Here is a 25,983-nt window from a genome sequence, read left to right on the forward strand (position 1 = left end):
CCTCAGTAGTTGTGGTGCACGGGCTTAGTTGCTCCGTGGCATGTGGGATCCTCCAGGACCAGGGCTCGAACCCGTGCCCCCTGCATTGGCAGGTGGATTCTTAACCATTGAGCCACCGCGGAAGCCCTTTCCAACATTATTTTGAAGAATAGTGTAAACATCTGAAAGGCTTCTGAAGACAAAAAAACTAATCAATTGCATTTTAAAAATTCAATCTGTATCTGTGTCTAGGTCCTCCCAGCGAAATGCAAGCAATTGACACATGGATCCCGGGTATGCCTCCTCGTCCCTGCCAGCCCGCTCTGATCTGACAATATTTCCTCTCCATAAATCCAAAACCTACCCATCCTTTGAAACCCACTTGTCTCACTTACACATAAACAAACAAAAACCACCTTTCTTAGCATTCCCACAATAATATTGTGTTTCTCTGAATTCTTGTGATCTGTCTGTAGAGCTCATTTTGAAATCTGATTCCATGTAGTGGAGTTTATTGAGCAAGATGTTAATCTTAGATTCATTTCTGTCATGGATCCTACTTTCAGTTTAAAATCTGTTTGGAGAGGTATATAAGTAACTAATAAAAAATGTAAGTAACTCTACAGGGCAGTAAACGATAGGGGACAGATGATAGGATATGGGAGACTTGAACTGGAAGCAGAGATCTGGAGGGATGAAGAGGAGGAAGAGGGCAGTGGGAGGGTCTCAAGCAAAGGAGAGCATTAAAAAAATCACGAGGGGGGAGGGGCAGTGGGGGAGGGGTGGATGGGGAGTTCGGGATTAACAGATGCAAACTATTATATAGAGAATGGATAAACAAGTTCCTACTGTATAGCACAGGAAACTATTTTCAATATCTTGTGATAAACCATAATGGAAAAGAATATGAAAAAGAATATATATATATATGTATAACTGAACCACTTTGCTGGACAGCAGAAATTAACACAGCATTGTAAATCAATTATACTTCAATAAAATAAAATTTTTAAAAAGCTTGAGAGAGATCTGGAAGACAGTACAGTAGTCTGACCGTAGGGGAAGAGCTTTATTGGCCTGGATGGGTGATAAGACCAGAAAGTGGGTGGGACAGGATTATGGAATGCTTTACATGCTAGATGCTAGGAGTTTATACTTTCTTTCTCTCTCTCTCACTCTCTCTTTTTTTTTGTGGGGGCAGGGTGGACAGGGAGGACTTTATATTTTATTTTGTAAGTGGTGCTGAGCTCAGAGGTTTATGTGTGTGTGGGGTTATATAATAGTGTTTCATTCATTTAGCCAACAAATAATTATTTCATGATTAAAATGAATTCTAGAAAAGAGATGCCAGAGCCTATTGTCATAACCCAGACAGGAGACAAGAGTGGCTTGGAATTAGCAACAGCAGCGGGACTGGAAAGAACAGATTTCAAAGATATGACAAAGGATGAATTGATATGACTTGATGAGTAATGAACAAAAGGGATCTGCTTTGCACTACTGTTTGTTTTTCTTGTTGATTTATTGTGTCTGTTGAGCTAAACTGTAAACTCTTTGGGACACACACTACGTTTTATACTCCTTTTGTATTGATGGTAGGTGCCCATTGTCTCTTTATTCCAGTTTAAAGAATTTATTGACACTTGTTATTTCACACAATGTGGCATTTTAAAACAGTGTCCTATAACTCTCTAATAAGATAAAGCTAAGACTGCAGGGTATGTCTTATGAGGAACAAATACCACTTCCATTAGTCCTCAAATCACTATTGCATTTAATTTTTTAATTGCGATATAATTATCATACCATCAACTTTACCTTTTCAAGTGTATGGTTCAGTGTTTTCAGTATGTCATGGAGTTGTATAACCAATTACCATCTAATTTTAGGATATTTTCATCACCCCCGAAAGGAACCCCCACATACTTTAGCAGTCACCCCTATTCCTCTCTTTATCCCTAGCCTCTGGAAAACACTAATCTATTTTCTGTCTCTATAGGTGTCCGTTCAGGCTGCTATAACAAAATGCCATAAAATTGGATGGCTTGTAAACAACTGAAATCTATTTCTCATAATTCTTGAGTCTCGGAAGTGGCACCAGGAGACTTGGTGTCTGGTGGAGGCCCAATTCCTGGTTCATAGATGGCTGTCTTCTGACTGTGTCCTTCTGTGGCTGAAGGGGCAAAGGAGCTCTCTTTTATTAGGGCACTAATCCCATTCATGAGGGCTCCACCCATGATCTAATCACCTCCCAAAGGCCTCACCTCCAAATACCATCACACTGGGTGTTAAGATTTACCATGTGAATTTTGAGGGGACACAAACATTCAGTCTGTAGCAATGGATTTGCTTATTCTGGACACTTCATATAAATGGGATCATGCAATATGTGGTACTTTATGTCTGGCTTCTTTCACTTATCATAAAATGTTCAGGGTGCATCTGTGCTGTAGCATAGATTATATATCAGTGCTTCTTTTTATGGCTGAATAATATTCCATTGTATGGCCGTACCACATTTTATTTATCTATTCATCAGATTATGGACTATGGACTATGGATTATGGATTATTTGGGTTGTTTCTACTTGTTGGCTATTAAGAATAGTGCTGCCATGAACATTCGTGTACAAGATTCTGTGTGGCCATATGTTTTCAAGTCTCTTGAGCATACCTAGTAGTGGAATTGCTTGTTCATATGACAACTCTATGCTTAACATTGAGGAACTTCCAAACTGTATTCCAGTGACTGTACCATTTTACATTCCCACCATCAATGTATGAGTGTTTTAGTTTCTCTACATCCTTGCCAACCCTTGCATTTGTCTTATCTTTTTTATTTTAGCCATCTTAGTGGGTGTGAAGTGGTATCTCATTGTAGTTTTTATATGTATCTCCCTGATGGTTACTGGTGTTGAGCATCTTTTATGGGCTTATTGGCCATTTGTATATTTCTTTCGAGAAATGTCAGTTCAGATCCTTTGCCTATATTTTAATTGGGTTGTCTTTTTATTGTTGGTTTGTAGGAGTTCTTTATATATTCTGAATACAGGTCCCTTACCAGATTTTATAAATACTTGATTTACATATATGTTCTCCCATTCTGTAGTTTGTCTTTTCACTTTCTTGATAGTATCTTTTGAAACAGAAAAGTTTTTAATTTCAGTGAAGTCCAACTTACGTATTTTTTCTTTTGTTGCTTGTGGGTATGATGCTACATCTAAGCAACCACTGCTTTGTTCCAGATGTGAAGATTTATTTAATCAGGGCTATGATTTCTTCTAACTTTTATATATAATGTGAGGTAGGGGTCAAACTTCATTCTCTTGCATGTGGCTACTCAGTTGTCCCAGCACCATTTGTTGAAAAGACTGCTGTCTTCCCATTGTAGTGGCTTGGCATCACTGTTAAATCTGAATTTTCATAAGTTTGACAATACATTCATGAAGTAAGGTGCAGACATCAGTTGTTTTACTATATTGACTTTAAGTAAAAATTATTATTTATTGGGTTTGAATTTTACAGAGCTTGCTTCAGTTAGTGGTGATTGCGGATTTGGAGTGTATTGGGGCTTTTTCAAGCAACAGCACGAGAACTGCTGTTAGTGTCATGAAACTTGTGTTCCTTTCCAAAGCCACAGGATTGTAGTCAGGAGATGTTATGGCACGAATCTCCCTGTGTTTATGGGTTGTCTTGGCGTTACCCCTGATTTCTTCTGATCTTTCTGATAACTTTATGGATTGCTTCAATGAGGATAACTTCAAAGAATTTAGTTTTAGAATTTTCACCAGTGTAGTAAGAGCTCAGGACTCTTAGGGTGCTAGTGGTGTCCAGTTCTGGCTCCATGTAAACTGCAGGTGGGTGGCACCATGATGGCTAGGTTTGCTGTGGGTTGCACACTTAGGAACTGGGCACTTGCATCCACTACAGTAGACACAAATCCAATAAATGACATAACCTGGACTAGCCTCGAACCCAGGTTGCATGCTTTATGGGACAAGGTTGGGGTTAGAGAGCTTGGGATACATGAGCCTCTTTCTCCTCCATAGCTCCCAGTACACTGCGAATCACCCATCTGGCTTAACTGATGGCTGCCACTAAACAGAAAGGCCACCCATTGTCTTCTAAATGGATAAGAATTTTCATTAAAGTTACTTTAAACATTAGGTAGTATTGCTTCCCAAGGAAAGCAGTATGGCTGCTCAAAATAACTTTGAGTATATTTAAGCCCAATTTGGGCTTAAAGACATAAAAATGTGAAAAATAAAAAAACAATGCAAGGGCCACAGACAGGGAGAAAATGTTTGTAAGGGATATGTCTGATTGATAAAAGGACTGATAATCCAAAATAATAAAACTCTTTTATATTTTCTTTTTCTTTTTTAAAATTGAGTTATAGTTGATTTATAATATTAGTTTCAGGTGTACACAGAACGCTTAAAACTCAACAGTAAGAAAACAACCCACTCACCCACCCAATTAAGAAATAGGCAGAAGACCTGAACAGACATCTCACCAAAGAAGATATACAGGTGGCAAATAGGTGTATGAAAAGATGCACCACATCATACGCATCAGGGCAATGCAAATTAAAACAATGATGAGATACCTCTACACACCTATTAGAATGGCCAAAATCCAAAAACACTGACAACATCAAATGCTGGCGAGGATAGGAACTCTCATTCATTGTTAGTGGGAATGCAAAATGGTACAGTCACTTTAGACTATAGTTTGGCAGTTTTTTTTGCAACACTAAACATACTCTTGCCACATAATTCAGGAGTTGTGCTCCTTGCTATTTAACCAAAGGAGTTGAAAACTTATGTCCACAACAAAAACCTGCACATGAATGTGATGAAATAAAATTATTTTTAAGGCAGGACAAGAAAAATCTTAAACATAAAATTCTCTCTCTGCCCGTTTGAGCCACTACCCTCTGCCCTTTAGTGAGCATTGTGCATCTGCATTACACATTAACTAGATCCCCTTAGAAGACACAGGAATGCCTACTCGCCAAAGCAAAAAGCAATTTCCCCTGGCGCCAGCAAGGTAACTCCTTAGGAGATAACAGTCCTTTCTCAATCCTGTAAGGCAGGGGTCCCCAACCTCTGGGCCGCACAGCAGGAGGTGAGTGGCGGGCGAGCGTGTGAAGCTTCATCTGCCACTCCCCATCGCTCGCATTACCGCCTGAACCATCTCCCCACCCCCGTCCATGGAAAAATTGTCTTCCATGAAACCAGACCCTGGTGCCAAAAAGGTTAGGGACCGCTGCTGTAAGGGGTCACCATAACCCACTACTGGCCTTGTTGGACTATGAAACTGTCAATATGTTACTCTGATGTATAACCCTTCATCTCAAAAACTTACATAACTGTGCCTTGACCTCTAAAAGGTGGAACAGTCCTCATAGCTTTCTGAAAGACTGTCTCTTGGGTTATAATTCTTAGGTTGGCTCAAACAAAATTGTCTATTTCTTTCTCAGATTGACTATTGATTAATTCTTTTGTTGACAGATGTTTACTACAGGTTTATTCATAATTGCCAGAACTTGAAAGCAACCGTGGTCCAACCAGACAATGGAATATTATTCAGTACTAAAAGGAAATGAATTATCAAGTCATAAAAAGGCAAGGAGGAACCTTAAATGCATATTACTAAGTGAAAGAAACCAATCTGAATAGGCTACATACTGTACGATTCCAACCATATGATATTCTGAAAGAGACAACACTATAGAGGTAGTTAAAAAGATCAGTGATTGCCAGGAATTAGCAGGGAGGAAAAGATGAATAAGCAAAACAGAATTTTTCGGACAGTGAAACTATTCTGTGTGATACTATGATGGTGGGTATGTCCAACTCTGCAGGATGTACAACACTGACAGTGAACTGTAAGGTAAACTGTGGACTTGGGGTGATAATGATGTGTCTGTGTGGGTTCACCAATTGTAACAAAGATGGCACTCTGGTGAGGGATGTTGATGGTGGGGAAGGCTGGGTCAGGGAGAATATGGGAAATCTCTCTACCTCCCACTCAATTTGGCTGTGAACCCAAAACTGCTCTATAAATAAAGTCTACTTTAAAAATACAATTCAAGGTGGTACAGATATGTGTCAAAGGCAGGAAGTCCTTTAGAAGTTCAGAGAAAGGAGAAATCACTGATGGCCTAACAGGGAAAAAATAAGATTTGAGCTGTAACCCAAAGAATGAGTAGAATTTCAGTGACTGGACAGTGGTTCATTGTATGCAGTCTTGGGTAGGTTACTTCTTAGACCCTTAGTTTCTTCCTGGGGCTTGTGGAAGGATTACAGGAGGTTGCATAGGTGAAGTGCTTAGGACAGAGTCTAGCATGAAATAAGAAGTAGAGCTCTCAGCGGGTATTGACTGGACACCTACTCTGGGCCATGCACTATTTTTTTAATTTGTTCTTTTGTTTTTGAATTTTTATTTTTTTTATTGAAGTATAGTTGATTTACAATGTTTCAGTTATACAGCAAAGTGATTATATGTAAGATATATATTCTCTTTCAGATTCTTTTCCATTATAGGTTATTTTAAGATACTGAATATCATTCCCAACGTTTGTCTATTTTATATATAGTAGTGTATATCTGTTAATCCCAAATTCCAGATTTATCCTTCCCCCCACCTTCCCCTTTGGTAACCATAAGTTTGTTTTCTATGTCTGGTGAGTCTGTTTCTATTTTGTAAATAAGTTCATTTGTGTCATTTTTTTAAAAAAGATTCCACATATAAGTGATATCATATGATATTTGTCTTTGTCTGACTTACTTCTCTTAGTATGATAATCTCTAGGTCCATCTGTGTTGTTGCAGATGGCACTATTTCATTCTTTTTTATGGCTGAGTAGTACTCCATTGTGTGTGTGTGTGTGCATATATATATATATAAAAGTCACATCTTCTTTATCCATTCATCCATCGATGGACATTTAGGTTGCTTCCCTGTCTTGACTATTGTAAATCATGCACTATTGTTGAACCCACATTCTGGATCCAAAAAATACTGCTTAGATGTCACAGAAAGAGGACAGCATGCAACAGGAAGAAAGGCCCAGAGGCAAAAATTGCTACATGGTGGTCTGGGACAGGTTCAGTAAAACCATACTTGGGTGATAAATTTGGTAAAGTAGCTCAAGAGAAATTTTATTTTGTGTTTTGAACTCCACAAAGAAAGCAGTCTGTGCAGTGGAGACCCTTGAGATATTATCAAAAAGGATTTTGATAATGTTTTAAGAATAATTTGAGTTTGAATCAACATAGGAAGCAGGGATTTCAGTTGAGACTATTCCAATAATTTTTAAATCATTGTAGCAGTCTTTAGTTGGCTTGTTTAATGGGCAGGTTTTTTGTCGATCTAAAATGTACTTGATCAACATTATAAAAGTAAACAGAGGTGTTTTTTGTTGTTGCTGTTGTTTTCTTCTTTCCCTAATTTAATATTATGGCAATCAAACTTTGTTTCAGACTCATTTAATGGGAGTTAATATTTCCAAGTAAATCATCAGTCTTAAGCACTGTCTTTTTGACATTGACCTAGGGAAATGGACCCTCTTTCCTACTGGGATAAATGAAAAAGTACAAAATGCAAAGAATTTATCTACTCAATAGGGTTCTCTCTGTCTCTCTGTCTCTCTCTCTGAGTAACGTCTTTATTGAGATAGAATTCACATATCATAAAATCTATCCATTTTAGTGTATCATTCAGTGGTTTTTAGTATATTCACAGAGTTGTGTAACCACCACCACAGTCAATTGTAGAACTTTTTATCACCCCAAAAAGAAACCCTGTACCCCTTAGCTGTCACCCCCAAATCCCCTCATTTCAACGCCCTTTGCAACCACTAATCTACTGAAAAAGAAATTTAAAAACAATTCCTTTTAAAATAGCACCAAAAACAGTAAAATATTTAGGAATAAATTCAACAATAGAGGGGCAAGACTTACACCCTGAAAACTATAAAACATTGTTGAAAGAAAATGAAGACCTAAAAAATGGAAAGACATCCATGTTTATGAATTGGAAGACTTAACGTTGTTAAGTGCCCAGACTCAAAATCTCAGGGGCTTTATTTGGGGAATTTACAGAATTTGATCTTAAAATTCATATGGAAATGCAAAGGATCTAGAGTAACCAAAACAGTCTTGAAAAAACAAGAACAAAATTGGAGACTCACATTTCCCGATTTCAAAACTTACTACTAAGCTATGGTAATTACTACAGAGTGTTCCTGACAGTAAGGATAGAAGTATAAAGATCAATGGAATAGAACTGAGAGTCCAGAATAAACCCTCACATCTACATTCATTTGATTTTCAACAGTGATGTCAAGACAACTAGATGGGGGAAAGAAAGGTCCTTGCAACGAATGGTGCTGGGACAGATAAAAATAATTGGTGGCAGGGATGCAGAGAAATTGGAACCTTTATACGTTGCTGGTGGGGATGTAAAATTGGGCAGCCACTTTGGAGGACAATTGGGCAGTTCCTCAAAATGTTAAACATGGAGTTACCAAATGACCCAGTAATTCTACTCCTAGGTGGACACCCAAGAGAATTGAAAACATATGTCTACGTAAAACCTTGTTACGTGAATGTTCATGCATCATTCACAGTAGCCCAAATGTGGTAACAACTGAAATGTCTATTATCTGATGAATGGATAAATGAAATGTGATATATCCATATAACTGAGTATTAGTTGGCAACAGAAAGGAACGAAGTACTGATACTTGCTGCTACAACATGAATGAACCTTGAAATCATCATGCTAAATGAAAGAAACCAGTCATAAAAAGCCACATATTGTATGACTGTTACCGAGTCCAAGCTCGCTCTGCTCGCCGCACGACAGGCCGATGAATCGGAGACGAGGGGCTGAGGCAAGGAATACTTTATTCGGAAAGCCGGCAAACCGAGAAGATGGCAGACTAGTGCCTCTGAAAAACCATCTTAACGGGGTTTGGATGCCAGTTTCTTTTATAGCACAGATAGGGGGAGGAGATGAAGAAGTAAAGTTAAAAGGCCCTAAGTTTTGCAGATATCTCCTGGAACGACCAGTCTCCCTGAGGGGGATGTGTTAGTTTCTTGTTTCTTGTAGCCTTTCACAGGTGGGCAGGGTTCCCTGAGGCAGGCCATTCTGTATGATTATAATAACAAAAGCAACGAAAAGCAAAGGTTAAAGTCAAAGAAACAGATCCAACGTAGAGTCGATTTAGCTCTTCCCCGTTACATGACCATGTGTATGAAATGTCCAGGGTGGGCAAACACATGGAGACAGAAAGGAGATTAGTGGTTGCTAGGGGTTGGGGAAGTGGGGAATGAGGGGAATGACCACTAATGGGTACAAGGCTTCTTTGGGGGATTATGAAAATGTCGTGAAATTAAATGGTGGTGATGGTTGTGCAACTCTGAATATACTAAAAATCATTGAATTCATACTTTAAAGGCATGAGCTTTATAGTTGTAAATTATAACTTAGCAAGTTGTTGTATTTTAAAATGTATCCTTAATGAGATACCACTGCTTTACAATTATATTTTTCATTCTCTAGTTAGAAGTAGGATCTAGCAGAGTTAGTTCCCTTTTTACTTTTTTAAGTCATATTTGTTTGCTTTTTAAACAAAAATATGTTTCTCTAGAGTATTCTGGCTTCCTTATGTTGTATGTCAACTTGTCACCATAATTATACCTTTTGAAACATACTGTATCAGAGTACATGCAGTAGAGAATCTGGGCTCTCAAGTCAGACTCAAGGAGGAAATTTACAGGCTCTCTGGTCTTGGGCAAGTAATTTAATCTCACCTAATCTTGGTTTCCTTATCTGTTGTGAGTACTAAATAAGACATAATCTGTAAAGTTCTATTAATAATGTCTGGCACAGAATAAGCTCAATAAATATTAGCTATTGTTACTGTTAGTTTTACAGTTAATCATTATTAAATCTCTCTCTAGATGTATCTGTTCATATTAGGGACATGGCTTCCTACAGAATAAAACCTAGAAACTTTTTTGAAAAACAGATCTTAACGTATTTATTTTTCCCCTGGTTTAAAAAGAAGATAAACAGGAAAAAAGAAAAAGCACCAGTAAACAGTTTAGATAGCCTCGTATCTGTTTAAAAGGGTGGTCTCAAGAACTCTTCCAATCCAAGATTCTACGAATACTGAGATTCTTCTCCTGATGCTAAATTTTAAATTTCCTCCCCTTTCCCCTCAACTTTTCTTTCCCCTTCACGTTTTCCTTCTTCTACTCCTCTGTCCATTTCTTTCTTTGTCTTTTTTTTCTTGGACCTATGAGATTTATTTTTAATTAAGAAACACTATATAAATGCCCCCTCCGTGAGGAAGAACAAAAACCTTAGGCTACAGACCTCCTTGCCCACCAGTTCCAGCCCTGGTGTTCTCCTGCAGCCTCCCTTATACCCACCCCCATTCCCCAGGTAACCGTTATTGAATTCTTGCACGTGTTCATTGTGCGCCAGTGGAGGCCGTTTTCCACAAGGTTGTTAGGATATCAGAGCTGAGAGAGGCTCTACCGTTCCACCATACGGTGGCTTCAGGCTTCACGGAGGCACGGAGTTCTCTTACCAGTTATTCTAGACTTTGACCCGGAAGTGACGTACATGACGCACACCGCTTCTGCTAGAAGTACTGCAGTCATGTGGTCCAAGCCCACTCTAGGGAGTTGCAAAGTGTGGTCTGACGTTTGCCAGGAAGGAGAGGAGGACTAGATAGCCGGAGGACCAGGGGTGTCTACCAGAGCCTATACTTCTTCTTTTTTTTTTCTTCCTTTTCCTGTAGTTTCTTGTTTTAGTGTGAGCCTCATAAACTCAGTTGGAGTGGCTTCTCCCCACATTTTTTTTTTTAATAAGGTGGGAATAGTTTTTATGAGGTGGGAATTATCTGTACCTTGAAATCTTGATAGAATTCTCCAGTAAAACTATCTGGGTTTGATGCCTTGTTTTTGTGGGTAGATTTTCAATTACCATTTCAATTTCTATAGTTATTGGTCAGGGTTTTACTATTTGGGGGGGATCAATTTTGACAATTTATATGTTTCTGAAAGAAATGTTCGTTTTAGCCATTGTTTTAAAGTTGTGCCTTTGGTGCATAGAGTTATCAGACTTTTTTTTTGCGGTACGCGGGCCTCTCACCGCTGTGGCCTCTCCCGTTGCGGAGCACAGGCTCCGGACGTGCAGGCTCAGTGGCCATGGCTCACGGGCCCAGCCGCTCCGCGGCATGTGGGATCTTCCCGGACCGGGGCACGAACCCGTGTCTCCCGGCAGGCGGACTCTCAACCACTGCACCACCAGGGAAGCCCCAAAGACTTTTTGACTTTAGCTATTCTAGCGGGCATGTGGTGGTACCTCATTTGTGGTTTTCATTTGCATTTCACTGATGATTAATGATGTTGAGCATGTTTTCACGTGTTTATTGACCATTCATTCTTTGATGAAGTGCCTATGTTTTTTGCCCATTTTAAACTTGGGTTGTTTTTCTTATGATTATTGAGTTGTGAAGAGTTCTTTATAAATTCTGCATACCAGTCTTTTGCCAGATGCACGCACTGTGAAGATTTTCTCCTGACTGGGAGAATTTTCTCTTGCCTTTGCATTCTCTTTTTCTTTTTAAAATTTATTTATTTATTGGCTGCGTTGGGTCTTCATTGCTGCGTGCGGGCTTTCTCTAGTTGCCGTGAGTGGGGGCTACTCATTGTTGCGGTGCGCGGGCTTCTCATTGCGGTGGCTTCTCTTTGTTGCGGAGCATGGGCTCTAGGCATGCAGGCTGCGGTAGTTGCGGCACGAGGGCTCAGTAGTTGTGGCTTGCGGGCCCTAGCGTGCAAGCTCAGTAGTTGTGGCACATGGGCTTAGTTGCTCCGTGGCATGTGGGATCTTCCCGGTCCAGGGCTCTAACCTGTGTCCCCTGAATTGGCAGGTGGATTCTTAACCACTGCACCACCAGGGAAGTCCCACCTTTGCATTTTCTTAATGATACCTCGTGTTTATGTTTAAGTCTATGCTCCATTTCAAGTCAATTTTTGTGTATGATGTATGGTAAGGGTTGTTTATTTGTACCCCCCAAGGGTATCCCATTTATTTCAACTGGATGGCCCATTTTCCAGTCTGTTTTTTGCTTTTTCCTCATTGGATTATCTTGGCACCTTTGATGACTATCAATTGATCTCATACCTATGGGTTTATATTTGGGCTTTCTATTCTGTTCTATTGATTTTTATGATTGATTTAGAAATATTTAAATGTAAAGCTCACTGAATTCTCACTCACAAACTGAACACATATGTGTAATCAGTGCCCAGATCAAGAAGCAGAGCCTGGCTAGTTCCCCACATACGTTATTCGTGATCCCTTCTAGTTATTACTTTTCCTGCTAAAGGATAATCACACCTGACTTCAACAGTGTACATTAGTCTGTTTTTGTGCTTTATATAAATGACATCATACAATATATTTTATGTTTTTCATTGAATATTGTGTTTGTGAGACTCATTCATAATTCTGTGTAGTTTGTTTTTCTCATTGCTGTATAATATTCTATTTTATGAATGCCACAACTTCTTTATTCATTGTACTATTGACGATCATCTTAATGGTACATGATTAACATATGTCTAAGTGTTTTTCTGTTAATTACATACCTAAGTAGGCATTGCTGGGTCAAGATCTTTTTTTTTTTTTTAATTTAAATGATCTTATGAATCTGATACTGACCATGTAGACTTAAAATTTTTAATGTTGTAACAAATTGTTTCAGTCTTAACACTCAGTCGCCTTAAGGAGCATAATTCAGTGAGGTACGTGCATTTCATTCATGGATGGATCAAGTTCTTGTCTCCATCACTAACTTTTCAAGGTCACCTTGAGCAAGTTGTTCAATCTCCTGCTCTTCTATTTTTCTTGACTAAACTGAGCATACTAACTTTACCCTGACTTATGTTGTGATGTGAATAATGATTCGCTTTGTAATTATAGAAGATTTTATGGTAAAACCATGCCAAATGATACCTTTAAATACTTCAGTGCTTTAGAAACTAGCACTATAAAATGATAATAAGAAAGCAATGATAAGGGACTTCGAGGCAATTTCTTATTGTGGGTTTTTCATGGCCATGTGTGGGGATATTTGCATGTGTTACTTTGCTAAACTCTGTCCTCCCCTTTTGACCTTTCTATGCATCAAATTAATAAACCCTCATTTGTCAGCTCAGTAACTGAAAGAAAATATGGACAGAACTTTCTCTGGCTATGATTTATTAATTATTACTTTTTCCTTGCCGATTTGTTTTAGGTCGGAACTGATTATTAGGTTGTAGGTGAGTTTGCTTAACTCTAGCTTTCTTCCCAGGAAATCCCTCCATTTCCCCTTTACCCTCAGCAGTTATCACCTTGTTTAAAATGACGTAGTTAGAAGAGCGCAGCTTCATTGTACATTAACAGGTCTTTAGAAGTCAGATGGGTGAGGATGTTTGGGGTTATGCGAGGTTCTCCTGGCTGTTAACCCTGGATTATCTCCTGTTAATGGAGTTTGTCCAGTTTCCTTCTAGGGTGACAATCAAATATAATTCACTTAATGACAAGCTTTTTGGGATTAAAATTCATCTCCTTCCTGACAAAGTTGAGTTTTATTTTACAGTGTATAGCCTTAGGAAGATAGTTCAAGCTTGAGAAGTCAATTTTAAGCAGTTGTTTAAAAGGAAAAAAAAGAAAAGAAAAGAAAAGATGATCTTAGTTTACTTTCCTTAAAAGTCAAACCTTCAGGCATGAGAAGTATCCCAGGACAAGCACCTTTTTGTTTTGTTTTGTTCTTCATGGAATTCTCAGAGCTTGAAACAGGGCTTGGCCAATGGTGGGTCATCAGCGGATATTTGTTAAATGGATAAACGGATGCACTAGGCAAAAGCAGCAGCTTTTACTAACTGACTTTTGTTGGTTAAGTTATGTGATCTTGTAAAGCCCCAGTTTGCTCATCAGGGAAATGAATATAATAGTAACTATCTCATGGAATTGTGGTGTTGAAAAAACGGGATCGTGCTTGTCAGACACTTAGGGTTGTGCCTAATTACCTTGTAAGCATCTGATACATTTTAGCTGCTGTTATTAGGTCTAGGAAGGGGGAATTAGATTGTATTCTGAAAGGTTGGCAAAACAATGACAAAGTTTCCAAACCTTCCAAACCTCCCACTGAGATTCCATTGATAGATTTCATCCAGTGTTTTTGGCAGATGACTTGGTCAGATGGTTGCCTGGGAGACAGTCTGCTTTCCAGGGTGGCTTTGGAAGCTCAAGTTGCAAATTGCTCCTTAGTTCCTGGTTGTAAAATCACCATGAGCTTTTCAGGAAATGAGATACTAGACATCGGGGCTGAAGTCTTGGAGTTTTATTTTTTAAGTTTTGGAGTTAATAAACGTTGTCATCACATATGGCTTTTGAATAAGGACACTTGAAAGAAAAGTGTCTTTATTCAAAAGAAGAACATATTTAGGGAGACAACATTGATGATTAACTGATCAAAGGAATTGATTAACTTTGGAATATAACTTTAATTATTTAGATAAAACTTTCTCTAATGGAAACCTGAATTTTCCTATATTCTTAGCAAGGGAATATGCTTCTACCTAGAAAATCCCCCTAATTCTTCTTGAAGTCTTTGTTCCACTCTGATGTGGTTGAAAAACATCCCATTTGGTTTATTTAAGACAGAAACAGGATCTGTAGATAGAAATTAAATGAGCTATTTTTCTTATCTTTCAAGGCAAAGGTGCTTAGCCTGTAATACTTGGGAAAAGAAAAATCAAACAAAAGCCAACAGTAGCTTTGGAAATTGCTTCCTCTGAGGCCTGTTGTCTTCCTTCACCCAGGAAGCAGTCATCCTCCTGTAGATTTTGTGGGGCAAATCCAGGATGTCAAGAAAAGCAACATTTTAAGATTAAAGTTTAAATTTTTTTAAAATTTAAGTTTAAAAAAATTAAAAAATGTCCCTCAGTTATAGATTTTCTTGGAATGTAATATCCTCATCAGTCCTTGAAAATCATCCCTTAAGTTGTAAAAATGGCTTCGTTCATTAATGAGGGCTTTGTGCAAATAAAAAGTTCCAAATGTCCTCTGGACTTCATTACTTCTTTCTAACATGTGCTGCGTTTCTCCCTCACTGTCATGTACTCTTTGGCTTTGGAACTGCAGGGGGACATTTTTATCCTTAGTGCCAACCAAATGTCACTAATGAAATAGCATAAACTCATTCTGAAGAACATCATCTATCAGGTGGCTGAGTGTGTGAGCAAATCTGCCAGGCCCTGGACCCCTGGTGGAGTATGGGGTGGCAGTCAGACACCACAGTGGAGGCTCCAGGAAAACTGTGTCATTCATTCATTCACTCACTCATTTATTTCAGCAAACGTTTATTGAGCATTTAATTGATGCCAGGTTCCGTGCTCCATGCTAGGAATGTAATGGTTCAAAAAAATAGTTTCTTCCTTCTTAGTGCTTATGTCCTAGTCAGTAGTTAGACAGTGAAGGAAAGGGGGGAAGAAAAGGTTATTACCTAATAAACCTAATGTTTACTCAGCAAATATTGTAGAAGTTAACCTTTCTGTGCCAGGCACCATACCAAGCTCTGGACACAGTAGTGCCTACAAAAGACACAGTCTTTGTTTCTGTGGACATTTTTGTGGGGGAGAGGCAGACATGAAGAGCATAAAAATAATAGAGGCTTTAATTTCAAGCTCTGATAACAGCGACGATGCTGCTGTGATAGTGTAATATGGAATGGGGTAGAAGTGGGGCTGGCTACTTAATCTTTCTGAGTCTTAATAATTTAGCCAATGAAAGTGGAAAAAGTGACAGCTTCCCTTCATGTCCACTTGCCTCATCCTGTAAAGGTTAGGTGGAAAACAAAGTAGGTAAAAGCCCCAGGGGCACAGGCATAGGCGCGGGCACAGCCCCTGGTCTTTGGAGCTGAGCACTGCCCCATGAGAAGAGGCAGAGTCTCTGCCACAGCAGCCCCGCCCCGCCTCCAGCAGGGTTTGGGAGTATGGGCTGAACTCTGCCACACTTCTGAGCTCAAATAATTCACGGTATTTTGTCCCTTATCTTTTACTTGAATACACGTATAGAAGATGAAGCTACAACACGTTTGGAAGCCCATCTAAGGACTGTCAGTTTCTCAGAGTAACCCTCACCTCCAAAGCCGACAGGGACAGCTTGTGGTTGCTAAAGTGTGTTTTGTTAACTTAGACCATTTTCCCTGCAGAGAAGAAATCATTTTATTTATTTTATTGAAGTATAGTTGATTTACAAGGTTGTGTTAATTTCTACTGTACAGCAGAGTGATTCAGTTATACATATATACATATATACATACATTCTTTTTCATTTTCTTTTCCATTCTGGTTTATCACAGGGTATTGGATATAGTTCCCTGTGCTCTACAGTAGGACCTTGTTTTTTAAGAAATCATTTTATCATCAAATGGTATCTGAAGAGTGGAAACATGTATGTGTCTTGTGTGTGTGTCTAAACTTACTGAGTAGGATTTATTGGTAAAAAAGAGTTATTTATTTCATTAAGCAAATAATGGAACAGAGTTCAGCTCTGTATGGATTGAAGATTTTGGCATTTTGAGTCTGTTGATATAACTGAAATGTGATTCTTTTCCCCCCACTTAATGCAAATTTGAGGATTTCCTAAAGTATGAGAATTGATAGATGAGTGACTCTGGCCTAGAAAATGGCATGTTAAGTGAAAACACACTGATCAGGAAACCTTCCTCTTTGCCTTTAGCCAGGATTCTGTTTTTACCCCTTTTTGCAGTTTAAAGGATTTTTTCCCCAAGTTGATTTAAAAAAAGAAATGAGTTTTAGACTTAAAAGTTAGATGAGGGGGACTTCCCTGGTGGCACAGTGGTTAAGAATCCGCCTGCCAGTGCAGGGGGCATTGGTTCAAGCCCTGGTCCGGGAGGATCCCACATGCCGCGGAGCAACTAAAAAAAAAGAAGTTAGCTGAGGTAGACAGGTAATAACATACATTAAGTGCACATTTATGTGCCGGCACCTATCCTAGGTGGGAAATTATATTTCCTAATGAATTAAAATTTCACTTAGATGTTTAAAGTTATTGAGATACGTTAGTTTTCTATATTTTTATCACTGTTTCTGTGTTTGGCTTTTTGTTTCTGGTTCATCATAGTCTGTGTCATCTGCCTGTTGGGTGGCCAGCACCACGTGAAGCCCATGTCTAAAGGGGTGGAAGACAGGGTCGGGGCAGGGGCTCCTTCTTCAGAAGAACTTAGCTGGGGGCACAAAGCCACCTGAATGCAGAGACCTTGAGCGCTCAACTCTGTGGCCCTTCAAGTAAATGGGAGCAAAAAGAAGGAAGAGATTGCTGGTGGCTAGAGAAGGGATTCCCAGATCAGTCAAAACATTTTTGTAATTGTGGCTATCAGCCTAAAATTGCCAACTTTTTGTCATGCCAAGTCATTGTTGAAATTATCACCATTTTTTGTTACCTCATTTCATTAAGGGGAAGCTATTTTAACATGAAAAAAAGAGAAAAGACATTACACTAGAACAAAGGGCAGGCATTTAAAATAAATTAGTTCAGTTTTATGAAAACCTCCACGATAGCGTCCTTATCTTTTTAATTTCGGCACTAGTGAAAATGTTATCACAGAGTGGTATTTAAGAAACACTGGCCTGAATGAGACGTCACTGAGAAAGTGGACTTTGCCTGGACCAAGCACAGCGAAGAGAGAGGGGTTGTCAAATGCATCAAGGACTGGGAAAAATCACCTAGAGGTGGTAATGGCTGGGGCCCACAGGAGGGGCGATGAAGGATAGCGGGAAATGTAAGTGACTAGGGAATGGGGCACTTTAAAACCCAGGGAGAAATTCAGGTTTGCCGTATGTACAATGCAGAGCCATTGGAGCTTTTTGAGCCTCAGAACATGAAAATGGCATTTCAAAAGATCGATCTGGTGGCTTAATGTCCTGTGAACTTAGGAGGTTTGAGTGGGGGCTGGGGGCCCTGTTGCTCTTAGATTAAGTTGCGAGTGGGTGGAGCCCAGAATAGGAGAGTGGGTACACAGCTAGGGGAAAGGTCAAGTTCAAGAAACTTCAGAAGCAAGAAAAGATAGGACTTGGTGACACACATAAACATAAGAGGAGGAGGACTGAAAATGACAGCCAAAGTTTCTAGCCTTGGAGAATTGAAAAATAGTGGAAATATTGACACAAATTAGAAAATATATGTAATTTTATTTATTTACTTATTGAAGTATAGTTAATTTACAGTGTCATGTTAGTTTCAGGTGTACAGCACAGTGATTCATTTATATATATATATATATAGTTATGTATATATCCATATATATGTTCTTTTTCAGATTCTTTTCTCTTATAGGTTATTACAAAATATTGAGTAGAGTTCCCTGTGCTCTACAGTAGGTCCTTGTTGGTTATCTATTTTATATATAGTAGTGTGTATTTGTTAATCCCAACCTCCTAATTTATCCCTCTCCCTGACAATTTCTTAGTTGATGTAATAAAGTACTAAATTTGTGTTGTTGTAGCTTATCCTGGGAGTGGGTGAAACCACAAATAGTGTTTTGGGGACCCTATGCTTCTGTCAGGGACCTGGTAAAGAAGCTTGATTTACTAATTGAATGTTAGCAAAACATTTCCTTCCCATGTGTTTTCAGAAGCTAAGTGAACATTATGTACTTTGTTCTTTCTTTATCCCCCCAAATTAGGAAACTATGGTATGTGATTAGGAAATTACGGATTTAGACATGATTTGTCCAAAGAAGAGGGGCACTTCAGAGTTGGGGCTGAAGAAACCATGCGGTAGTATACTCTGAAAAAATAAGCTTCATTTTCTCTAAGAGTAAATGTCTCTTTTGCTCACTGTTGTATCCCCAGAATCTCACTCATAATTGGTGCATAACATATTTCTTTAAAAATGAGTGGTAGATCTAGATAGAGTGGATTTTATGCTGTGTAATAAATTATCTTTTATCATATCTGGTAGAGAGGACAAAGAGAATTCGATCTCAAGATCACAAAATTTTTCTACTAGGAGAAATCATATGCCATGAACTAAACTCAGTGTGACCCTAAATGATCTTTGCACAAAATCGAGGCAAAGTTCTCTTTGTGCTGACTCTGTTGAAACCTTCTCCACTTTTTGATATAACCAAATTCCACTGGAATGACCCTTAAATTAAGACATTGCTAATCTTGTACATATGAACAAGACATTGCTAGTCTTATACATATGAACATATGTACATAATCTTTTTGAGATGTTACCAGAATTCTTCCAGTCAGAAGCAAGCCAGTATCAGCACCTTGGAAAAACAAGAGCCCCGAGCTGGTTGGATAATGTTTGAGACTGGAGGTGAGGGAAGTTGGGGTCAGAGCCTGACAGGTCTGGAGTTCTGCAATGGGAAGCCACTGGGGAATTTCTAAAAAGGAAAAAGACATGAGATTTAAATTTTGAAGAGATGACTTTGTGATAGCTGATGTTGGGAGCTTGAACAAGGGTGGAGATGGTGAGAAGTCAGCACACCTGAGAGAGGCTGGGAAGTCAAAGCATGGCGCACAGATTTCTGGCCTGTACAGCAGATGGGCGTTGCTGATGATCTGAAGTCATGAACCCTGGGCGAGGACCAGGTTTCTAGGCAGATTGGGAAGATTTCAACTTAAGATTTGGAAGCAGCTGTGTAAAAGCAAAGGGAAGTGGAAGGAAACAGGACATCACAGGCCTATTTGAGGAGAGTTGAAAAAGGTGGCAGATTTAGAATTATCGTAAGAAAATTAATCGCTTTCCTATAACCAAATAACAATTGAAAAGTGCAATGAAAAAAAAAAAAGAACAGGTATCTTGACGATTTAAAAAAAGAAAAAGAAAGTGCAATGAAAGGAACTCTCCCATTTACAATAGTAACAAAAACCAAAACACTTTAAGAGTAAACCCAATTAGAAATGTGGAAAACGTTTATGAAATATACGTTATGAAAACGTCACTTAAAGGCATTAAAGAAGAATTTAATAAATGGATAAATATGCTACATTCAAGAATGGGAATACTTAATATTGTAAAGAGGTAAATTCCCCTCAAATTTATTTATGAAGTCATTTTTTTAAACTTGCTGAAAATAATTCTAAAGTTAAATGGGAAAAAATAAGCATGTGAGACTAGCCAGGAAAATGCTAAACAAAGAGTAATGATGAGGTTTTAGAGGCATGCAGTTTCTATTTACACATCTGTGAGTTTTCATATTTTCATAAGTACATATTACCTTTGTAATTAGAGAAACAAGAAATAAAACACTAACAGGAGCTGTAATAAATTATGATCTAGCCACAAAAAAGATGGAAGAGTTTGTATGTGTGTATGTATATGTGTGTGTGTGTGTGTGTGTGTGTGTGTGTGTGTGTGTTTCCACTGGAAAGCAATGGTATAAGGATTACACTGAGGAGGAAATATTAATACTGACTATACAGAAATAAAAAGGATTATCAGAAGATACTGTAAACAACTGTGTGCCAACAAATTGATAACTTAAGTGAAATTGACAAGTTTCTAGAAAGCCATAATCCTACCAAAGCTGATTTGAGAAGAAATGGAAAATCTGAATAGACCTATAAAGAGTAAAGAAATTATGGATTAGTAATTGAAAACACTTTCTACAAAGAAAAGCCCAGGCATGGTAAAAGGATCAGTTATGCACCATAACCAGGTGGACTTTATTGGTTTGGCCAAAAAGTTTGTTTGGGTTTTTCCATAAGACGTTACAGAAAAACCCGAATGAACTTTTTGGCCAACCCAATATCTCAGACTGTTAGGTTGGTTTAACATTGAAAATCAGTTAATGTACTACATATATCAATAGGTAAAGGACAAACACCAGATGATCATCTCAAGAGATGTAGAAAAAGCATCTGACAAATGCTAACACCTCTTCATGATAAAAGCACTCAATACGCTAGGAACAGAAGGAAATTTCCCCAACCTAATAAAGGGCATCTATGAAAAACCCACAGCTACCATCATACTCAATGGTTGAAAAATTGAATGCCTTCCTCCGAAGATCAGGAACAAGACAAGGATGTCCAGCCCTTCTATTCAATATTGTATTGAGGGTACTGGGCAGTTAGACAAGGAAAAGGAAGAAAAGGCATCCAGATTTTGAAGGAAGAAGTAAAATTATCTTTATTTGTAGATGATGTGATCTTATATATGAAAATTCAAAAATATTAGAGATAATAAAGGAGTTCAACAAAGTCAAAAGATACAAGTTGAATATACAAAAGTCAGTTGTATTTCTGTACACTAGAAATGAACAATCTGAAAATGAAATTAAGAAAACAATTCCAGTCGTTGGCTCGCAACTTTGGGGAGTTTCAAGCAGCCGCAGTGACGGCAGCAACTCTGGATGCAGGAAACGTCTGGTCCGGCTCTGGTAATGAGAGGCCCTAAGATCCCAGAGGTACCATATGAGAAGTCTGGAATGTGTTGGAGACTTGACTTCCTGCAAACATTGGTTAAGAATCCGCCTGCCAATGCAGGGGACACGGGTTCTATCCCTGGTCCGGGAAGATCCCACATGCCGCAGAACAACTAAGCCCGTATGTCACAACTACTGAGCCTGCGCTGTGGAGCCTGTGAGCCACAACTACTGAGCTCACATGCTGCAACTACTGAAGTGCACGCGCCTAGAGCCTGTGCTCTGCAACGAGAGGCCACCTCAATGAGAAGCCCGTGCACCACGACAAAGAGTAGCTCCCACTGGATGCAACTAGAGAAAGCCCATGCACAGCAACGAAGACCCAACACAACCAAAAATAAATAAATAAATAAAATTGATTCTTTAAAAAAAAACAAACTGAAACTTTGTTTGAATTACTCCAAAGTTGATATCTTCTTCAAAAATAATAAAGAAGAAATATTGCAAAATTAAAAAAATTCCATTTATAATAGCATAAAAAATAATAAAATATTTAGGAATAGATTGAATAAAAGAAGTATAAAATGTATACTCTGAAAATTACAAAACAGTTAAAATTAAAGAAGACATAAATAAGTGGAAGAACATCTCTTGTTCATGGATTTGAAGATTTAATCTTGCTAAGATGACAATACTCCCTCAATTCACCTACAGCTTCAGTGAAATCTCCATCAAAATCCAGGCTGGCTTTTTTGTAGAAATTGACAAGCTGATCCTAAAATTCATATGACAGTTGAACAGATCCAGAATAGCCAAAACAATCTGGAAAAAGAACAAAGTTTGAGCACTCATACCTCCCAGTTTCGAAACTTACCACAAAGCTATGGTAATTACTGTGGTCTGAATGTTTGTGTCCCCCTCAAATTCATAGGTTGAAACCCTAACCCCCAAAAGTGATAGTATTAGTAGGTGGGGTCTTTGGGGCAGGTACTTAAGTCATGAGGGTAGAATCCTAATGGGTAGGATTAGTGCCTTATAACAGAGATGCCAGAGAGATTCCTAGCCCCTTCTGCTCTGTATAAATACAATGAGAAGTCTGCAGACTGGAGGAAAGCCTTCACCCAACCATGCAGGTACCCTGATCTTGGACTTCCCGCCTCCAGAACAGTGAGAAATAAATGTTGTTTATAAGCTACCCAGTCCAATAGTATTTTGTTAGCAGACCGAATGGACTAAGACAGTAATCAAGACAGAGTGGTCATGGCATGAGGAGAGACCTGTAGATCAATGGAATAGAATTGAGTGACCACAAATAAGCTCTCACATTTACAGTGAATTGATTTCCAACAAGGGTGTTAAGATAATTCAGTGGGGAAAGAATAGGCTCTTTTTTTTTTTAAGAATAGGCTTTTTAACAAATGTTGCTGATACAGCTGGATATCCACTTGCAAAGGAATGAAGTCGGACCCCTTCTTCACATCAAATACAAGAACGAACTCAAAATAGATCATAGACCTAAATGTCTATTTAAGAGCTAAAATTATAAAAGAAAGCTAAAAGTATAAAACCCTTAGAAGAAAATATAGGAGTAAATCTTTGAGACTTTTGGTTAGGCAAAGTCTTACTAGACATGACACTAAAAGCACAAGCAACCAAAGAAAACAGATGCATTGGACTTGATCAGAATTAAAAACTTTGGTGTTTCAAACAACGTATAAAGCCAGCCCACAGAGTAGGAGAATATTTGCAAATCACATATCTGATAAGGATATTTTATCTATAGATACGTAGATATTTATATACAGTTGTCTCTTGGTATCTGCTGGGGATTGGTTCCAGGACCACCCCCCCCCCACCCTGATGGATACTGAAATCCATGGATGCTCAAGTGCCTTATATAAAATGGCATAGTATTTGCATATAATCTATGCATATCCTCCCATATACTTTATTTATTTATTTATTTATTTATTTATTTATTTATTTATTTATTTATTTTTTGTGGTACGCGGGCCTCTCACTGTTGTGGCCTCTCCCATTGCGGAGCACAGGCTCCGGACGCGCAGGCTCAGCGGCCATGGCTCACGGGCCCAGCCGCTCCGCGGCATGTGGGATCTTCCCAGACCGGGGCACGAACCCGCTTCCCCTGCATCGGCAGGCGGACTCTCAACCACTGCGCCACCAGGGAAGCCCCCTCCCATATACTTTAAATCATCTCTAGATTTCTTATAATACCTAATACAATGTAAACACTGTATAAATAGTTGCCTGGGGTACAGCAAATTCATTTTGCTTTTTTGGAACTTTCTGGAATTAAAAAAATATATATTTTCATTTCATAGTTGGTTGAATCCATGGATGCGGAACCTGTGATATGGAGTTGTGGCGGGGTGCAACTGAATATAGATATCTATAGATAAGGGTATTTGGAATATACAAAGAATTCTCACAACTCAATAATAAAAAGGCAAATAGCCCAATTTAAAAATGGGCAAAAAAAAAAAAATCTAAATAGAAATTTCTCCAAAGAAGATATATCAATAGCTAATAAAGCACACAAAAGGATGCTCAAAGTCATTAGTCATCAGAGATGAAAATTAGAACCACAGAGATATAAAACCACGGAGACCGACAATAACAAGTATTAGTGAAGATGGGGAGAAACTGGAACCCTCATACACTGCTGGTGGGAATTTAAAATGGTGCACATGCTGTGGGAAACATTCTGCCAGTTCCTAAAAATGTTAAACATATAACTCAGCAACTTCATTCATAGGTTTACAAGAAAAATAAAAATATAAGTCTACACAACAACCTGGACAACGTTATTCACAATAGCCAGAAAGTAGGAACAAGCCAAATGCCCATCACCTGATAAGTTGATAAAGAAAATATGGTATATCTATACAATAGAATATCACTCAGTCATGAGAAGGATTGAAGAACTGATTTCATGCTACAACATGGATGAACTTTAAAAACATGTTAAGTGAAAGAAGCCAGTCACAAAATACCACATATTCTATGATTCCACTTATGTGAAATGTCCGGAATAGACAAATCCAGAGACATAAAGTAGATTAGTGGTTGCTAGGACTGGTGGGGTTTGAGGTTAAATAAAGAGTGATTGCTGATGGGTACAGGATTTCTTTTTTTGGGGATGATGAAAATGTTCTAAGTTGATTGTGCTGATGGTTATACAACCCAGTGAGTATATTACAAACCAATGAATTATACACTTCAAATGGATGAATTGTATAGTGTATGAATTATATCTTGATAAAAATTGTTGTATAAAAAAGTACTAAGTGAAAAGTTTGCAGAACAATATATGATATGAATATATTTTTGTGAAATACTATAAATTCATAATAAAACACTATATTCTTAAAAATTAGCAGAATTTGTGAAGTTTGCATAAGTATAAGAGACATTAGTGATATAGTAGCTTTAATCATGTAACAAATCTGGTGACAAAATTTCTTACCAGTAATCGATCCCCCCTCATTAATAAAATACTAACAACAATTAGTATTTATTGCATTCTTTCTGTATGCCAACATTGTGCGAAATTCTTATCATGCATTTTGTCTTTGTTTTTCACAACACTTGATGATGGCCCCGTATTTTCTGTAACTCTCCCCTTTCTCTCTCCAACATACCAAAGTTTACATTTACAAAATTGTATTATTTATCAGAATATCAAAAATGGACAGTTCCTTTTATTGTTAGCAGTAGCTATGAAGGTAAATACTGTAGGTCTTAATTGGAATTGGTATTAATGTGATCCTGTGAGTTTTAAGAGCACATTGATAAATCCATCTGCATGTGTTTAAGTAAGATTTCAAGTTTAAACTAAAACATTTTGCATTTGTTATAGTTGATGCCCAATGGGAGGAGAAAGACTTTTTGTTACTTGTCAGCTTTTTGTTTAATGTAATGCTAAATTTGAAAGACAATCTATGGCAAAGATAATTTTGAGTTTTTTTTTTCCCCATTGCAAATATAGGCTAGTGCCTCAGTCAATTTGGGCCGCTATAACAAAATTCCATGGACTGGTGGCTTAAACAACAAACAATTATTCCTTGTAGTTCTGGAGGCTGGAAAAGCCACAGATCAAGGTGCTGACAGATTAGGTTCTTGGGGAGGGCCCTCTTCCTGCCTTCTTTCTTGCTGTGAGAGCAAGCTCTGTGGTCTCTTTTTTATAGGGGCACTAATCCCATTATGAAAGCCCCATCCCCATGACCTCATCTAAACCTAAGCACTTCTCAAAGACCCCACCTTTAAAAACATCACATTGCAGGCTAGAGCTTCATCATATGAATTTTGGGTGGGGATACGATTCCGTCCATAGCAACTAACTATGATGGAAATCTTGTCCATAAGTGCTAACCCTAGCATTTTTTTGTTTGTGTTTAGTATTATGTGCCAAGAACCTTGCAAAGAAAGACTTCTTCAGTAAGTAAAACACCCATTTTTGCTCTCTTACAATATTAATGTTCTTCACATATTTCTGAA

At 38.3% G+C, this 25,983-nt stretch overlaps 1 protein-coding gene across 3 annotated transcripts in view; it reads left to right on the top strand.

Moving 5' to 3' along the window:
• SMURF1 (SMAD specific E3 ubiquitin protein ligase 1) overlaps nucleotides 1–25,983 on the top strand; it is a 94,461-nt gene that overhangs the window by 43,313 nt on the left and 25,165 nt on the right. For all 3 annotated transcript variants that reach the window (XM_079718915.1, XM_079718916.1, XM_079718917.1), the window contains exon 2: nucleotides 25,885–25,923. In XM_079718915.1, the coding sequence (XP_079575041.1) occupies nucleotides 25,885–25,923 (39 nt within the window). The remainder of the gene's footprint in view (nucleotides 1–25,884; nucleotides 25,924–25,983) is intronic.

The sequence above is a fragment of the Hyperoodon ampullatus genome (assembly GCF_949752795.1).
Source record: "Hyperoodon ampullatus genome assembly, chromosome: 14".
NCBI lineage: Eukaryota > Metazoa > Chordata > Mammalia > Artiodactyla > Ziphiidae > Hyperoodon > Hyperoodon ampullatus.